Raw genomic sequence first — 17641 nt, forward strand, 5'->3', positions numbered from 1 at the left:
ATAAAAAAAATAAAGTCGAACCGTTCCAAGAAAGAGTGAAGACAAAACACATTGGTCGTAGGTCATCGTAAGATATGCTGTCAAAGGAAAGATTTTTATCCATTTGCTGAATTCAATGATGCTAGCCAGCCATAGTACCAATGAGGAAATTCATTTTGGATTCCAAAATAAATTTCATGTATAAATGGTGATAACCATCGGAACGAAATATTGGGCAAACACGTTATTATCCCACCATTTATTTGGACTGTTCAGTTAGCTTTATTATAGTCGTGTGGCATTCTTTATATAATTGGAAGTGGGAAGAATTTCTACTTATAATTTAAGATTTAACTTTCGGCTGAGAATAAGTGCCTCTGATTATCACTTCAAATGTGTGTCATCCAATGGAGGTTTGTGGGTAATAGTACCGTAATTAATGATATTAATTAATTAACTAATGATTTATCGTTTCCTTTATGAGCTAGTATTTTTATTTCATAATAATTATAGAGGGGCTTAGTAATCCAGTGGGTATTTCGCTGGGCTAATGACCGGAGTGTCCAATTTTGTTTCCGGGCGACGCCTCTGGGCACCCTCTTGTTTCTTCCGAGTTGTGTGAATTTTCGGATGCCTGGTCTTCTTGGAAGACCACAGTTAGTTGAGCTCTATCCTCGCCTGTCAAACAAAACCTTCAGGTTGATTACTGTGTTTTTTTTATGAATCATGGGTTTTACTTCCAATAGCTAGCTTTATTTTTTTCATCCATATTTTTCTTTTAAATCCTTGACATTATCAACCCAGTTAACCGCCGGGAAAAATCTAAATGCTTTTTGCACAAAATATGTTTCTTCGACATTACCAATTATCCATTTGTGTTTACCATGTTACAGTTTATTCTCTGGGAGCCACTTGAGATACGAAAAGAAGAAGCGAGACTTAGACTTTTAGAAATGTTCAGAAGTTTAACGGTGATACTTAAGGAATTGCAATGTACCCACTTTACCTCGGTAGATCAGACCACAAAGATAAAATAAGGGACATAGATTCCAGTACAGATATATGTCGTAACAAATACTCATTCTTGCTTCGAACATTCAGGAATCATAATTGTAAGAAACCGAAGTCGTTTTAGAAATATTAAAAACATTGAATTTACAAGTCGGAACAAAATTAAACATCGCAAATACATCGGGTATATTTGTAGGTGCATGTGAATGTTAGTTGGTAGTTTGAGTGTTTGCATGTTTGTGGGCTGAAAGGGTTTTTTGCATGAATGCATACCATGTTTTTTTTGTGAATTGTATAAATTTGTGGCTTTTTACGTGAAATTTTTTTTTTAATTACGGGTGGTGCCCTAACACCCCCCGCCACACGCTCTTGCGGCGGCTAGCTGGTTATTAAATATATGTATATTTAAACGCTGCCCATTCTGTGTCGTTGTTGTAACTACAACTGAATTGCGTGCGATTGGCTTGATGATAATGATAAAAAGTTTATATTTCTCTCCTTTATCACTTGGAAGTCAAAAAAGTGCGGGATGGTATTTGTGAGGTGCACAAGGCGCTGACTCAGTTTCCAGATTTGTTCCTGTATTTTTTGAAATGCTATGAAAATAAATTTCCCTTTTTACAGCACCACACTCCGGACTTTCCTCCACCCTCCCTGCCTCTACTCGAGTCTTATCCTACCCTGTTTCCCGCGGGTGTAATTTTTAATTGTAAAAAAACCTGTTTTCATGAGACGGGTAGGTTCTAGCGTGAGGTTGGACGATTTTACACGTACCTCCCCATAACTTCAGTCGCCGCCCACGACACTGATGGGTAATCCGTGACTTAATAGCTTAAGAGTCGCCGTCATGATTTAAAGTTAGAATTGAATACATCGATTCAAAAATATTTCTGCGTAAAGTGATTGAAAATTTTTTTCTGAATGGGCAAGAAAAACACTTTCCCGTTAGGTTAATAGTAATAGCACAAAAGTGCGATTGATTCCAGGAGTCACACCTCTAGTTGCTTTTTTAAAGCAGTCAATAAAATCCATAATAAATCCACACTCGTGCTTGAACAGGAATTCGTACAGGCGCCGCTAAGGGTTAGCCGGTGAACGCGTCATTCGCCATACTAAACCCAGGGAATTTAGGGGATGTTCTGGAAAATAAATGGGCATTTGACTCATTCTACGTACTCCTGTCATTTTCAGTTACGTTCGAGAAACGTCTCTAATTTGCCCTGTTTAGCATGTTGTTCTTTTTTGGCAGCATTTGCCCCGCTTGATTTCCGATGAGTAACTTCGCGTTGATATTACACGGGTGGAAGCAATGGCTATTGCTTTACGTGAAAATAAGAACCTAAATATTTCACTCTCAGAATATTTGTGATTTTTGTAGACATTAGGAAATGTTTCATTTTGTCCGCGGGCCGCGTAGCTGTCTTTAATTGGTTTTCGTGGGCTTCTGACTGGTTGTCAGACTTCCTGTTGATCGAAGGTAATGACGTAATGCAAATGAAATGACACTGACCACGCAACTTTTGGCATTCTTGTCATGTGTATCACTTTAGAACAGTTCATTACCATTTCTCTCAGAATTTTGGTTTAGTTCACCAAGAAATCAATGTTCCTCTCAGGAAGAGTTCATTGTTACTGGTCACAGAATTTCTAATCGGGAAGTTGTACTTTAACTCAAACATCAACTAAATACTTGAAGGATATTACGTTACTCGCTCAATGTCACAATCAAACTACCAAACTGTTCTTGTGATTTCCGACTCTTCCAGACAATATATATTGCCACATGACTGACCAATATTTTCCCAGAAATACTCTTGCTTGGGGATGTGGAACGTAAAATATTTCCCAGCAAACTCAGGGAATTTCTTGATGGTTAGTTTTGGGACAGACACCTTGTGTGTATATTCCGGGTGGGCTTAACTTAGTATTCGTGTCTCCTCCCCAAGCTTAGCGCTTCCTGATGTTGTCTCCCCATTAATTCCCCCCTCTACCTCCCCCCACCTTCCCCCGGAGGGTGCGAACCCCTAGGGATGCCTCCCTTGTGCACCCCGTCCTGCCGCCTGTCGATTTAAGGATGAGACCGTGTGGCTCGTGGTTCCAAAACGGTTTAAGGGATGTGTGTCTTGCTAGCGTAGCCAGCCTAAGTTCGCGTCAAGGGAAGAGCGCACGCCGCTCACAACCTTTTCGTGTTGTTGAACTTTCCTTTTGACAACTGGGAAAATTGATAAAAGGTTTCCTTGCTTCCTGCTCGGAAAGAGAGTATCGTCGCTTCATGGCCGTTTCCCAGCAAGGTAGAAGGGTGAAGGCTTGTGGCCGCCCGCTGACTATCGCAAGCTTCGCGTGCCCCCTTCCCCTCTCCTTCGGTGTGGGATGAGTTCCTTTTTTTAATTGGGCGAAGAGCAAGCGAGCGGGCCTCTTCTCGCTCCCCCCCCCCTCCCCCATATCCTCCCGACCCTCCCCTCGTTACTTTCTCTCGCCCTCAAGCGCCCTGCCAATGCGACGAGTGTTTCTCGCTGCTTCTTCTTCTCCTGGGGCTCGGAAAACGTCACCGGGCCATCGATTCATTTCATTAGGTTGTCAGGAATCGCCTTCAAGCGGGGAGAAAATCCGCACCTGCGTTCTCCTCTCCCCTACCTCTATATTATACTATATTACTATTATAATGAAAAATAAACATGCCACATTTTAAGCTGTAAATTTGTTTCTCATAAATAATTACTTCCTTCTTCGTTGTCTAGTTTTTGAAGAGTAACCCTAAAAATAGTAGTATTAGCGAATAATGTAATGAATAATATTCAATTATTTTCTCATTAGCTTTAAAACAATATGCTTGTGCAGTCATTAGTTAATAGAAAAAATATAAATTTGTGATATTAGCATATCAAAGCTTAGAAATATGCTTCAATAAATTTTTTGGCAACATATGAAGCCAATCTATCTCCTTCAAAATTGAGAGATTTTATTGACATATATCTGTCCTAAGTGTGCTGTTCTTGGCTTCCATTAATAAACCATGAATTGAATTTTGTCAGTAATTATTTTCTGGATTGCCTGCTAGAGAAGTTCTCTTCATTTGGCTGTTTTGCATGGCTGATTTGTAAATTATTTGATTTTGAAAAAGTGAACACAATGTTATTTTATTTAAAAAGAAGACAATATCAATGTTTGAGGACTAATTCATGCTGGCCCTTTGATGCGATATTGGAGTTTTAATCAAGTACACAGTATCATTAAAACACTTGGCAAATATTGGCATTGCAATATGTCAATGAATTGTTATCATTGCAGTTCTATATTTATGTGTTGATTTGCCATTCAGTGATTTTATTTTCCATTGAAGTGTAAATGTGATTATGCCATGCAAGTTAGATGTCTAAGGAATTCTATTTTGAATGTCACTCATATTAATACGAAAATATTTATGGGGATTTGAGATTGTGTATCATCATTGTCTCCTATTGATATTGCCGAAATGGATGCTGACCCATCAGTTTTTGTAGTAAACAGAATGAAATGAAAGTTATATCCATGTTTACATCCTATTTCAATGTTGGAATTTGAACCTAAAATATTCATGTTTACCTAATTCTGAAATATTGCTTCATAAAATTTTCGGTTAATTCTTTTCCATTTTTGGCTGCAGATTCCTACTACTGGCTAACTTGACTGGTTGGCTTGCTTTTAGATTGAATCGTTTGTTTGCAGTATTCTGTTTTTGGGTTTCCAGCCTATCAGAATTCCTTAAAGTACAGAATTAACTTGTGCATTATTGGTAGCAATGAGGCTTCCGTGGGTTGTCTTTGACCTCTGCTATAATGCATTTTTAAAATCTAATTTCAGGAGTGAAGACGAGGAGGGAGAGGAAAGAACAGAGTTGACAGGGGAGGGGGCTTCTGCAGTGCACAGTGATATGGTGGAAGACGGCCTCAGCCTTGGAGCAGAAGGTACAGTGAAACAGCGAGTACTGCCACCATGATGGCACTCTGTGAATGCACAAAAAGTATCCCTTATCTCCTCTCCGTTTTTTTCTATCCAGTAGATATCTTTTCCTTCAGATTTGAGAAGAATTTGTGTAATTTTATTATAATGAACATGGAAGAATCAAATAACTATGCGTTTCCACAGAATATGTTTTAATATTCAACGGAGTATATTCTGTTTAGACACTAAAAATTTGATTCTGCCTTGTTTATTATATGCTCAAATGTTGTTGAGGAGTAAAAGTTCATATACAGGGTGCAACAACATAACTTCCTTTTTTTCAATGCAAAATGCTTTCAAAAAAGGAAGTCATGTTGCCGAATCCTGTAGTATGTTGGACCTTGCCAGGGTTTGACTTAAGGATCTCTCTCCTCCTATGAATATTTGTTGTTATCAAACCCTGTAAGTTCAGTAATGTTTCAATTAAGTGGCTCATATGAGCTGATGGATGGTTGAACAAGTGGGATTGATCTTAAAAATAATCTTTGAAGAATAAATAGAATATTTAAAAAGGGAAAAATATTTATTTTGGGACTACCAGTTGCGACAGATTTCAGATGTTTGGATATTCCTAACAATTGCAAGTGAAGGATTGTACTGATCAAATCACAGATTAATATACAAAATTAGAATAATTAATGTCTTCAACTCTCACACATCCCTTATTTCTGTCCAAAATGCTTATTCTCTTCCTCCCCCTGCCTTGCTTTCCGAACATTCTCCAATCATATATTACCATCTTCAACATCCAATCGCCCCTCAGTATCTCATGCGTCCAATTGTCCTGCCTCCTTCAAATTTCTGACAGCAGCCTTCTCTGTCTCTCTGCTATGCCTAGAACTTCTTATTTCCGTCCTATCCATTTTAATTTTTTCCATTCCATTTAAAGGTTTATTTTTAGGGAATACACATTAATTTCTTTCCACTTTGTCCCTCGGCTGGAATGACTGGAATACGTATCCTGTCCAGTGAAACTTTGCTTTCCATAATGCATTTAAATCTTTGTATTTGTACCATATGGAAGGGAGAGGTGTGGAGTCATGTACAGTCCGTCACTGGTGGGAAATAAAGGTTTGGAATGGCTCAAGTAAAATAATACCTGTATTTATTATATTACTACCCTTTAGTTTTATAAATGTGGACTATAAATTATGCTTATGTATTTTGTCCCTGTTTATGTGCAGTGTATGACCATTACAGTCATTACATCGATAATGGCTGCTTAATTAATTATTGTGATAGCCAGCTAAGATGAGCATCAGTTTAAAGTTTACATGTTATATGCTTTGTGACTCACCCTGTAGCCCCCAGGCTTAGTCTTTAGCTATAGTCGACATACAATTTAGTTATCTATTAGTAGTTGTTATCAGCTATCTCATTGAGATTATATTTTGCCAGCATCACTCTGAGTAGTGCGGCAATAAGTAATAACTGTACCACTGTGAAAATCCGATGTAAGGAATTTTTTACCTAATGAAAATATTATTCCTGGATGGGGTGGACATCATTGGACCCTGGCGTGATTTCAGAGGTGTGCCAATGCAATGAATGAGTTGACCTAGTCATTTATTGTTTTTCATGCTAGAGAAAATATTGCATATTAGCTTAGCTGTGTTCAAGTTTTAATTGCTGCTAGCTCCAATAAAAATGTTCCTACATTAAATTGCTTTTTGCTTATTCTTATTTTAGCTGGTCATCTCTACACTGGTTGTGTGCCTGACGACGTCATGTGGTAAGTTAAAGTATTTGCTAGTGAAAATTGTTGAAATTATATATCCTATGAGATTGTTTCCTGTTCTCTGTGTTTGAATTATAAATGAATTAGTCGTATGTTTCAAGTATTTCAAATATCTTTAAATGTTGGGTAGAAATTGGCAGCAAAGTAAGAGAAATTCCATTTTAAAAGTCTAGCCAGTATAACATCTGTAAGTACTTCAATTAAATCCTTAGTGAAACCTCATAAGTTAATCAATTTGTCTTTGTTTATAGCTGTGTAATGAAATACATGAGTTGGGTATGGATGCCAATGGTGGGTATAATATACCCTTTCATGCTATTTGACTTTCTAGCATACAAGTATGGAGCTTCCAAATATTCAATGCAATCCCATTTTAATGTAATTCTACACCAAGACTGTGGTGGTTTAGAAAAATACAATTTTCATTGATGCACTATTGTGTGAAGCTTTTTTTTTGTTTTTCAATGCATGAGTTTGTTATACTGAATTAGCATTGCATATTGTCCAGAATTACATAATGCAAGGTAAGCTGGGGAAGTTGAAAACTTCAGATGTCCCTGGAACTGAAGTGACTTAAAAAAAGGAAAAATTTGAGTCAACGTTATATTTTGGAAGCTCAGAAAGTAGGAAAGATGAACTTTTATGCCATATTACTTTTTGTTCAATGGTTTGGTCTTTAAATGTTTAGCTTCACCGTGCTATCCGGAACTGAATGCCATTTCTACTTTTTTCTCGGGTTGCAGTCCCCGTCAGCCTTCTTCAGAGCCATCCCCCCCCACTTCGGCCTCACAGACTTCACGGCGTGAGCGCTCTGGGGGTGGGTCCTCAGCAACCGCCAAGCGCAGGGAAGCGTTTGCGGGCAGGCGGAGGGATGGTGAGGGGGTGACAGAAGCAGGGGGTGGGGGCTCATTTCAGTCTGACTCGCATTCGCCCGCATCTCACTCAAGTATTGATTCCCTTCTGGAGTCCCGCAGGCCGGACCCAGAGGAAATGCTGTTTGGTCTTGGCTTCGGGGGGCATCCTGGTGGGTCTCAAAGTCAAGGGTCAGGGGGCGGTGGGCCTGGGTCAGTCGCAGGGTCACAGCGTGGTGCGCCAAGTCCATTCCCATTTGGAAGTTGTGGAAACGATGGTGGGAGTGATGAAGAGGTGTCACGCATTCCGAGGAGGTTCCTGCAGCCATCAAAGGTTGGTGAAACTCCTTCTCTGCTGACATGGAAGGGAAAGAATTGTTGCTTCCAGATGTTGTAAAATATGTAGTTTAGTTAGATTCTCTTTTTAAATTGTGTAAATGAATTTCATTAGCTTATATATATGTGTGTGTGTATATATATATATATATATATATATATATATATATATATATATATGTATATATATATATATATATATATATATATGTGTATACTATATATATATATATATATATATATATATATATATATATATATGTGTGTATATATGTGTATACTATATATATATATATATATATATATATATATATATATATATATATATATATATATATGCTGGAAAAACTGGTGACATATATTGGTAGAGAGAGTACTGGTAGAGAAATATATGTTGAATCCTCATTCAAGACAATGTAAACATATTTCATTAGTTTGCATGCCTTGGAAAATCATTCTATAAATTTGCAGAGATGAAAAAATAGCCCCAAGAATGTTATTCCCACTCTCCCTGCTCATTATTTTACTTCTAACTTAAAATGAAGGGCAGTTTTTACTATAAATAGCATAAGCATCATTATTTTTATTATTGATTCATAAGTGGCTAAGTCATAATATTGAATGGACTGAATTATGCTTTGAAATATTTGTTACAAGGTTTGAGGTAGTTGCTAACTTGATTGTAGGACAAATTCATCGCTAGAAAAATTGCATAGTGGTGCTATTAGTGTGGTATTAAATAAATATGTGGTCTAAGGTTGTAAAAAATATGTTAAAGAAAATTAGTGATGATTAGCAAATGACAGAACTGACGTCAAAGATGTACATATATGGATATCAAAAATGTATCCCATAACGGGTATAAAATCACTGCATGATGATATCATCATCATCATGTACTCAGTTGAAAGAGTAATTAAAAGAAGGTAGCTCAAAAATTCATAATCTATTGTCTAATTACCTATTACACAACACTGGACTTATCTGGGAAAAAGAGTTTAAGAGTATGTTTTAATAGTTATTACTTAAGCCCTTCTGTAATTTGATACATCAGCTATCCTTACAAATATGAGTTATTCTACCAGTTATTGCTTGAGATCTGTCATATTGCATTTGGATGTAAACAGAGTATGATAATATGTGAATATTTCTTTTTTTTTAGGTGAAAGGAGTCGCAATTAATGACTTTTTCAAGTACCAGCAGGATCTAATGGAAACTTTTGAGTCAGGATTTTGTGGATATAGAGGACTTACTGGTGAGTAGAAGCTAGTGAATTCATCTTGATCATTATTATTATTTACAGTTGTTCATTAATAAAAGCTATGAATTTCTAATGTAAAAAATACTATAGTAATGCTACATACTTATCACCTTTAGAAAGATTATTTTTCTTCAAATGCAAATTTTCAATCATCTCCAGCCATGTAAGACTGACCAAAGTACCTAGTACCTTGTTGACATATTTTTATAATTTATGTCCAGTTTTCAAAACACATTCTGGAGCTAATCTAATGTGTAACTACATTGAAGTCTTTAGCTGGTGTATGTAATATCAACATGATACCGTAGTTACTGTACTATGTCTGTCCAGAAATGATCAAGCCATGCAATATTTTGAGAAAAATAGCTGACCTAGAACAATGAGACCCTAGTCCACTTTGAAGTACTCCCCTTGGGAGCTCACACACTTATCCCACCATCTCTTCCACTTTTCAAACAATCAGAAAAGTCCTTTTTTGGAATGGTCATCAGCTGCTTAGTGGCAATCTCTTTTATCTCGTCAAAGTCAAGAATTTCCTTCTGCAGTTGCATGGGACTTGCTGCAAGCGGCAAAAGACAACCCAGGCTTTCTAAAAAAATGGTCATAACTGGAGTCATGGCTCTATGGCTATAACCCTGAAACAAAATCCCAGTCATCTCAACAGTCGGTTGATAGCTGGGACATCAGGCAGCTGATGATAATTCCAATTGTTTTGAAAAGTAGAAAAGATGCTGGGATAAGTGCGTGAGGTCCCAAGGGGAGTGCTTCAAAAGGGACTAAGGCATCATTGTTCTAGGTATTTTTTTTTCTCAAAATATTGCATGGCTGAAGAGTGTTGGACAGACCTCGTATAGTTATGGGGAGAAGCTTTTTTAATGCTGACTTAACATAATCTTAGTAATTGGTGGTGGTCTTACAATTAGAGCTGAATATTCCTTTCCTAGCTTATGTAGTATGGCAGTGCTGTTAAGTGGTTCAGAAACCTGGAAAGCGAGCCATGTGATTGTGCATTCACATCACAAAGGCCATTTCCCAAATTAGCTCCAAACTTGAAGAAATTTTCTGAAAACTTTTTTACTCATGGAAGGGTTTTTAATATCATTGCTTCTTTGCCTTATAAATAGTAGGAGGTTTATAAATAGTGTAGTTAATGAGGTCGACATGGATGAGCTGAATCATTGGATGTGTCAGGCTTACCACCTTTTCCCTGCATGGCGTTTATTACTCCAGGGATGGCCCAAGCATTGGCAAGGGCACAGCGACGTGGAGATAACAGGATACACATGATGAGCATGCTGTGGTCCTTCATGAATAACCGTGGTGGGCCCAGCATTCCCCTGCGTTTCCTCCCTAGTCTTATGACCCAGGCTCGTGCTGGGCTCTCTTCGCGTTCCCCGTCCCCGTACGAAGCAACAACCAGATCCCCACGCCACCTCCTCCTTCCCCCGAGCATTGGTCCCAGTCCAAGAACTTCAGCGCGACTGCTTTCAGTCAAATTCCGCAGTCCAGCTCCGTCTGTTATCGGCGAGGAGATGGATGCTCAGAGTAAATTCGAGTCAGATTGGGGAAGTGAAGAGGATGATGAAGAAACAAAGGAGGAACTGGTCTCATATGTTTAATGGTTGATTGGATTCATAACGTGTGAAATTTCTCTCTGTTGAAAAGAAAGGTCCCTATTATATTCTTAAGGTTGGCTGCTATACAGCTGCTTACATTGTTTTTTCCTCTCGTCTCAGTGCTTACGGCGTACATTTCATGTCTCCAACATTACCTCCAATGACCATGGTTGGTGCATGAAGATTTTTAAATCCATCCATTAGGAGTTGACTTGTCAAATGGCTGTAGCATATTTAAAGAATCGATGGAAGTGTGCGATTTCCTAGATAACTTAGAGCTAAGGAGGATGTTATTTTTTAAGATCTTATTGTCTGACTCATAATTAGCTGCTTCTAACAAAGTAGTGGACATAGAAATGATATTGTGGGTAAGAACATAAAATGGCCATTATATGTGCTCATTATGGGATTATGCAATGTAATTTAATTTATTATACCTTTTCAAAAAATGTATGCTGTTTCATGGCAATATGGCCTATTGTAGGTTGCTTCCATGATACAGTTACTTTAAATAAGGTTTTTTCATATCTATGAATTTCCTACTAAGTTTGTGCTTCAAGTGTATTATTTATTTGAAAGTTATTAAAATAGTGGCTCTTTATAGAGATCATAGAGTGAACTGTTGAAAAGCAATTTTTCTATGAGTATATAATTCAACATGTGTGTGTGTACATGACAAAAAATATTGTGGCTCCATTACCGTGCTATAGAAAACACAAGTGGAATGAGATAATTGCTTTCAATATCCTGCTTATGATTTTTATTGCATTAGTTCATAGTGATGTGGGATCATTTGTAAATATTTAAATCAAATTTCCTTTATTAAAGAAAGATACATGAAGTTGGTTTATGCAATGCAAAAAGATTTATAACGTTGACATTTATGATATCATTCAGTTTAAAAGCTGTCATTGTAGGGTTTGAAAGTAAATAGAGGGTTTACGAAAGCTTTTGATATCAAATGAAAATAAGTTCTTGTTTGAGCAATGTGATAGATTTTTTGCCATTGTGAAAGTTTCCTGCAGGAAAATTGCACTGCAGTTGAACTATAACTAAGCAGGTGCTATTCATGTAAAGTTATTTCAAATTTAGACTCTTATCTTTCCTATCCTATTGATGTTTCTCAGATAGTTGAAGGGGTTATTTTGAATTTAAAAATGTTTTCATCGGTAAATTTTACTATGATTTTTTATGAAACGATGCTGTGATGGTATTAAATATAGCTGCTGCAAATGTTTGAATGTTGAACGTAACAAGAAGAATACCATGATTTCTATGTGAATATTTTCAGCAGGGTAGGTGTCATTGGTAATCAAAGCTATTTGTGAAAGTGTCATGTCCTTCCTTCATGGAAAATGATTCCACATTCTTGAACGTAAAGCAAACTGAAACTCAGAATGCATCCAGAAGAGAGCTTGTGTATGGCAACTTCACTTGGAAACTAGTTGAACAATTAAAATGACTTACACTCACTTAGCATGCTTGGATTTTCATATGGAATGTTAAACGTCCCTGATATTTATATTAATTATTTATGCAGATCGTTTCTCTCAGGGTGTACTTTTTGCCATTTCAGTGCTGAATGGAATGGTCAGTAACAAAAACACTCAGTATCTACCAAAATTTTCATATTGTTTTGAATATAAGCCTCCCTTTTTCCATTTAAGTTTTGCATGAAAAATTTTAGGTTCCTAATTATCTTGGCGGTTGAAAATTAAATGAAGACATGGTATTCTTTGCTAGTGCTTTAAAATAGCCCCATTACTTAATGTAGTCAATATTTTGTTTCAAAGTGGCCTTATATTCAGAATAAGTTGCTGAATGGATCATTACTGTACAATTACTTCAGTTATATTTGAGAGCAATTGGCGAAATCATAAATGAATGGAAATTAATATTTTTTAACTTCTTTCCGTGAAGTGTCATATGCATTTCTTCTTGTTCATATCTTGTGTTGCTTTCGATTATTTTTGCTGTTTTACAATTGATTTCTTCTGACTATTCCTATTGTGTTTTAATGACTCAATAGTGTATGACTGCAAGACAAAGTTATGAAGCTAAATAAGTTAATTTTGTAGTACTCTGTCTTGGCAACTGTTGTTCCTAATATTAAAAAAAATATTATATCCATTAAGTTTGGGGTAAATACACAAAAATAAATTGGGATATATTGAAGGCTGTTGATGTATTGTTACATAGCTTGTTTAATTACCAATCTGGTATTGTTACATAGTAGTGAAAATTTAGTTAAAGTTAATGAATATGTTTGTTGGGTGAGGGTGAACTTGGTCTCTCTGCTCTTGGAATTAATTATTTTCCAACTAGACATTATTTTCTTATTAAGCACTAATGTATTAAAACTTTTCATCCACAAAATTTGATTTTACGAGCTATGCCACCAAATTATTCCTGCCGAATGACCCTTTCTTTACTAATACAATAATTATTTTTGATAAGTGGTTGCTCTTCAATATGTGTAACCCAAGCTGTTGACAGAATACAATTTTACAGGCTCTCTAACTTTCATAGTTCAAATTTTATGGCTCATTTTTGCCTTAAAATGAAGATTATACCAGATGTACTGTGGGATTCAGAATATTGTAGAAAAAGTAAACTGCTCCACTTTCATATGACATGGTAACCGTGCATCTTGACTTGGGCATTATTTCTTGGTAGAGCAATTCATTTGAACAAGGTGCAAGTTTTCATATTCATCTCTTCTCATTCCTAGCTCTGTGAACATTTTTTTATCACCAAATCAGCTAATATCGAGCCATTTATTTATACCTTTACATGAAGAATGAAATAAAACTGGGACAAATACATGATAACAGCAAAAAATGTCAAGATTGAGGAATCGAGTTCATGTATAGATTCTTTGCGGTAATCATTCTAAGGACTTTTGAATCCCAATCGGCAAAATGATTTTCATTTCCCAATCAAGATAAAATGTGTGATGTGCCTGCATTATTTTAAAAAGGCATGATAATGTTTGTTGTTTAAAAGAATAATATCATATTATATTCTTGACATCTAACCATTTCAAATAATTAGTGCTAGTGTAATGCAAATGTAAACATTTGGATATTTAATTATTGAGCAGTGTTGCAATCTTCAGTTGGATGGTGTCCCAGTAACTACGGTACAAATCAGATATCTGAGAGTAGAGAGAGACTTGAGTATTCACTGGAGATGTATAATAATAAATATCATATCTGATGACTTGTTTCAACTGTTATGTGAAGGGGAGGGGTGGAGGGGAGTGTGGAAATTGGTGATTTTGTATCTTGTGGAAATATAGCGGGTAGAGCTCACATCTCAAGAGTTTATGAGATGCATCGGTCTAGGCTGAAGTATCTGGACCAAACCTAGAATATTGACACTCCTCTTTCTTAACATTTAAATTTTTTTGCTGTCATTTATGTGTGTTGTTTTTAGTAATCAAGTTTTTTGGAGTGACTTTTCAATCAGTAATTATATTTAATTCATTTTTTTTTATTATGATTTTTCTTCTTGTGAAATAATTTTTGTAGTCATGTGTGTGTATGAGAAAATGTACATTTCTTAAAAATTATTTTTATGCATACATTTTTGTACTTAAATATGTTTTTGGTAAATTATATCCCCCTTTATGTTGTTGGAAACGTGGAGTTATTCCAGGATAATCTCATGTGTTCAGAATTAAAATTCTGTGTTATTGTATTATCTTGCATTGCAATTTTAAAATACCAAATACCAATTCATATCATCCCTTGTTGGTTGTGTTGCCAGCTTGATGCTTGATAATATGTATTAGTTTGAACACCACTGTCAGCATGCTATGAATGTAATGAACATTTAGTTTTTAACTGTAAGAATCTCTTGTAATTTCATTCTCTGATGTAAAGTAGTGTGAATGACTTTGATTGCAGATTCATGATGTTCCTTGGGAGTAAATGAGATATCAGGAAATTCTAATTTCAATGAAAATCTAATTGGAATGAAATTTTAGTCATGATATTATGAAAGTGTATCTGGAAAAAGTGAATCTTTCGAAAAATGACTTCTCTTGTGGCTCCCCCAGTCTAATTGAATTAAAGAAGGCACATATGTTGATAAGTATGAAACTCCCAATCATTTATATACATGTACATAAGGTTACTGAAATAACACTAGACACAATGAAGAGAAATTATCATCAGTTTAACTTCATTGTTTTTTATGGTCATCTACCAATAAATTACACAATATTAAGAGAACATTTCTATTGTCTTTTAATGAATATTTTAATGAAGAGGTAATCAATTTGTATGTTATTTTAGATGAATAAAAGGAAATGCAAGTATCTAATACTTGAATGAGAAAATATTTGTTTCAGTTCAGGAGAAATCAATACCTCCAGAAATACTAGTTTTCAGGTGTAAAATTCAAGTGATCTTTATTTTTATTATAAATGTTCAACGTATATCCTTTAAATCCCACACCCTGGATGTATTTTTTACAATTGTATTACAAGTAACTTTCTGGGACACATTTATTAACAATCTTGTCATGTTTTTATCATAATGTGAAGCAATTCTATTTTATGATACTCTTGTTACGAGGAGCAGTAACTACTACACACAGATGTTTTGCATATCTAAAACTCATTTTAGATGCCCTTGATACTCCAGTAGATTGAGTTGTAACAATTTCTGAAAACTATGAATGATCTTGAACTTTATAATGTTTTGAAAATTCCAGAATAAGTTTGCGGAATCACTCTCATTTTCATTTTAAATATTTGATTACTCTATGAAATTAAGTGAACACTCACTGCAGTATAGGAGTTCATTGAATATGTATCCCCCCATAATTTAGCCATCTTCTTAATCTCATAATATCTCTGAATAATTCACAATAAATTGGGTAATAAACCACATCAGTTACACTTCTTCCTCTGAGACTAGTACCTCTGCATAATGATTATCATAGTTGGCAGTGGTCAAAATGAATGTTTTCATGTATTGACATTATTTAAGCATTACACATTATCCCCACCAAATTTTTAAACTATGTAGCCATTTAATGGTAATCCTAATTAGCAGATTTGTTGTCAACTTGCAAATTTTTGGTACACTGAATAAATGGAACATGTGAATATTCACTGCCGCAGAATGTTACGAGTACATAATATTTAAACATGTTTTTGGTATACCTGTTTTTGATGATTGTGTCAAACTCTTTGACTGGTTCAAATGTAATGTTGAGAATATCTCTGAAATATGTTATTATGTTTGTATATGGACATGTAAATAAAAGGGGTCAAATTTTGTCATGAATGCAAGATTTGTTATTGCTGTTGCAGCCATATCAAATCCTTCAAAAAGGCAAGTTATTTCGAAATTTTCAGTTTGTGTTTCTTTGTCAATATTTTTCTGATGCATGATAATGTTCCGGTTGTTTATTTGTTTTTTGTGATCTATTAGATACATGAAAGCCAAAATGTTTTGTTTAATTTTCCTGGTATTTTGCAGTAGCTATTAATCTATGAATATCCATGGTAATATTTAAATATTGTCATATTGTGTAGCATTTTTATTTTCAGCATGAAAAATTATGCATACCATATTGTTAAACCAGTGGCACAAAACAAAAATGTTCCTGTAGTAGAGTTTTTAATGAAGTTACTGCTTTATTTTTGTGTTTATTATTTTTTAATTGCAGTCAAATTATATTTTTTACTGATTAAATTTTTCTGATGCACTGAAACATATGGTCTAGAAGCCGAATTTGTTCCTAATGCTTTAAATGTTCTATGCATGCTCTTTCCTTGAACTTGTATTCTAAAATATCATCCTCTGCTGAACGATTTTGATGTGATAGCAATTTGAATTGATGTAATGAAATTGTTTATTTGTACCCTGTGATTGTGGTGATGACTGTCTATCAAACAGCTTCCCTTAATAGTGTCGGTGTATTACTGTAGAGAAACTAACGGGTTGGTGCATCATAAAATCGCAAATCATGAGTGATTTTTACACAGAACCTGTTTTAGTAAAAGTCACGCCTTTCGTCCTAAATATTCCAAGAAAATATGTTGATTTTTATAAAACTCTATAAAATTTAAAATGAACGTGTAAAAATTATTCAAATAGATAATATCAATCATAAGTTGAAAATTAAAAGTGCTTAATTTACTCATGTGGTTTTCAGAAAATGAGAATGGTGTGCCTTGAAGTGCTGTGAGGAGGAAGCATGAGTATTTATGAATAGCATATATGTGAGGATGAACTTCTGGAACTAGTATATTTTTTGGGATGCCTTTGCTTAACATTTTATTGAGTCTTTGTGATTTTTGCTAGAGTCAGGTTTAGGTCCTTACTTCATTCATCATGCACACACAATCAAGTGTATAGGTGTTAACAGTTATGCTAATTGCTAAAGTTGCTTGAGATTATCATCAGATAGAGTTTTTTGTATTGCTTGTTGTTTTGAAAACCCTTTGAGCTCATGCATGACCTGTGTTTCTATTAGTTGTCACATTTTATCTTAATGTTAATATATCTTTAATGTATTTTCTTTTACAATAATATTTTTATGTGGATGTGAATGTGTTGTGATTATTCAAATTTATCATTTCATGCAATCTTATGCAGAGCCTAGCATTAGAAACCTGATACACTGTCTCCCATAAGTTACACTGTAACATTTAAGATTACTGGAAGAGAATAACAATTATTTTGTTTGAATAACTTTTCCTCTTCTTTGTGCAGCTTTGAGACCTAAGTAAAATTTCTTTGATCAGTTGTTAATATTCATAATTTTTACAGCAGTGGAAGCTTATAGCAGCAGTAGGTTTGCTCTGTCAAGGTTGTAAGTTCATCAATCTTACAACAAATCCGCCTA

The 17641-nt window shown here is 35.2% G+C and overlaps 1 protein-coding gene across 1 annotated transcript in view; it reads left to right on the forward strand.

The window, feature by feature from the left end:
• The window catches only part of olf186-M (Ki-ras-induced actin-interacting protein-IP3R-interacting domain olf186-M), a 146536-nt gene that overhangs the window by 106444 nt on the left and 22451 nt on the right, over positions 1 to 17641 (forward strand). Inside the window, exons 2-5 of the mRNA XM_071595360.1 lie at positions 4831 to 4934; positions 7453 to 7583; positions 7625 to 7894; positions 9059 to 9152. Of these exons, the coding sequence (XP_071451461.1) occupies positions 4831 to 4934; positions 7453 to 7583; positions 7625 to 7894; positions 9059 to 9152 (599 nt within the window). The remainder of the gene's footprint in view (positions 1 to 4830; positions 4935 to 7452; positions 7584 to 7624; positions 7895 to 9058; positions 9153 to 17641) is intronic.

Source organism: Hetaerina americana, unplaced genomic scaffold (assembly GCF_022747635.1).
Source record: "Hetaerina americana unplaced genomic scaffold, ioHetAmer1.1.p SCAF_7, whole genome shotgun sequence".
NCBI lineage: Eukaryota > Metazoa > Arthropoda > Insecta > Odonata > Calopterygidae > Hetaerina > Hetaerina americana.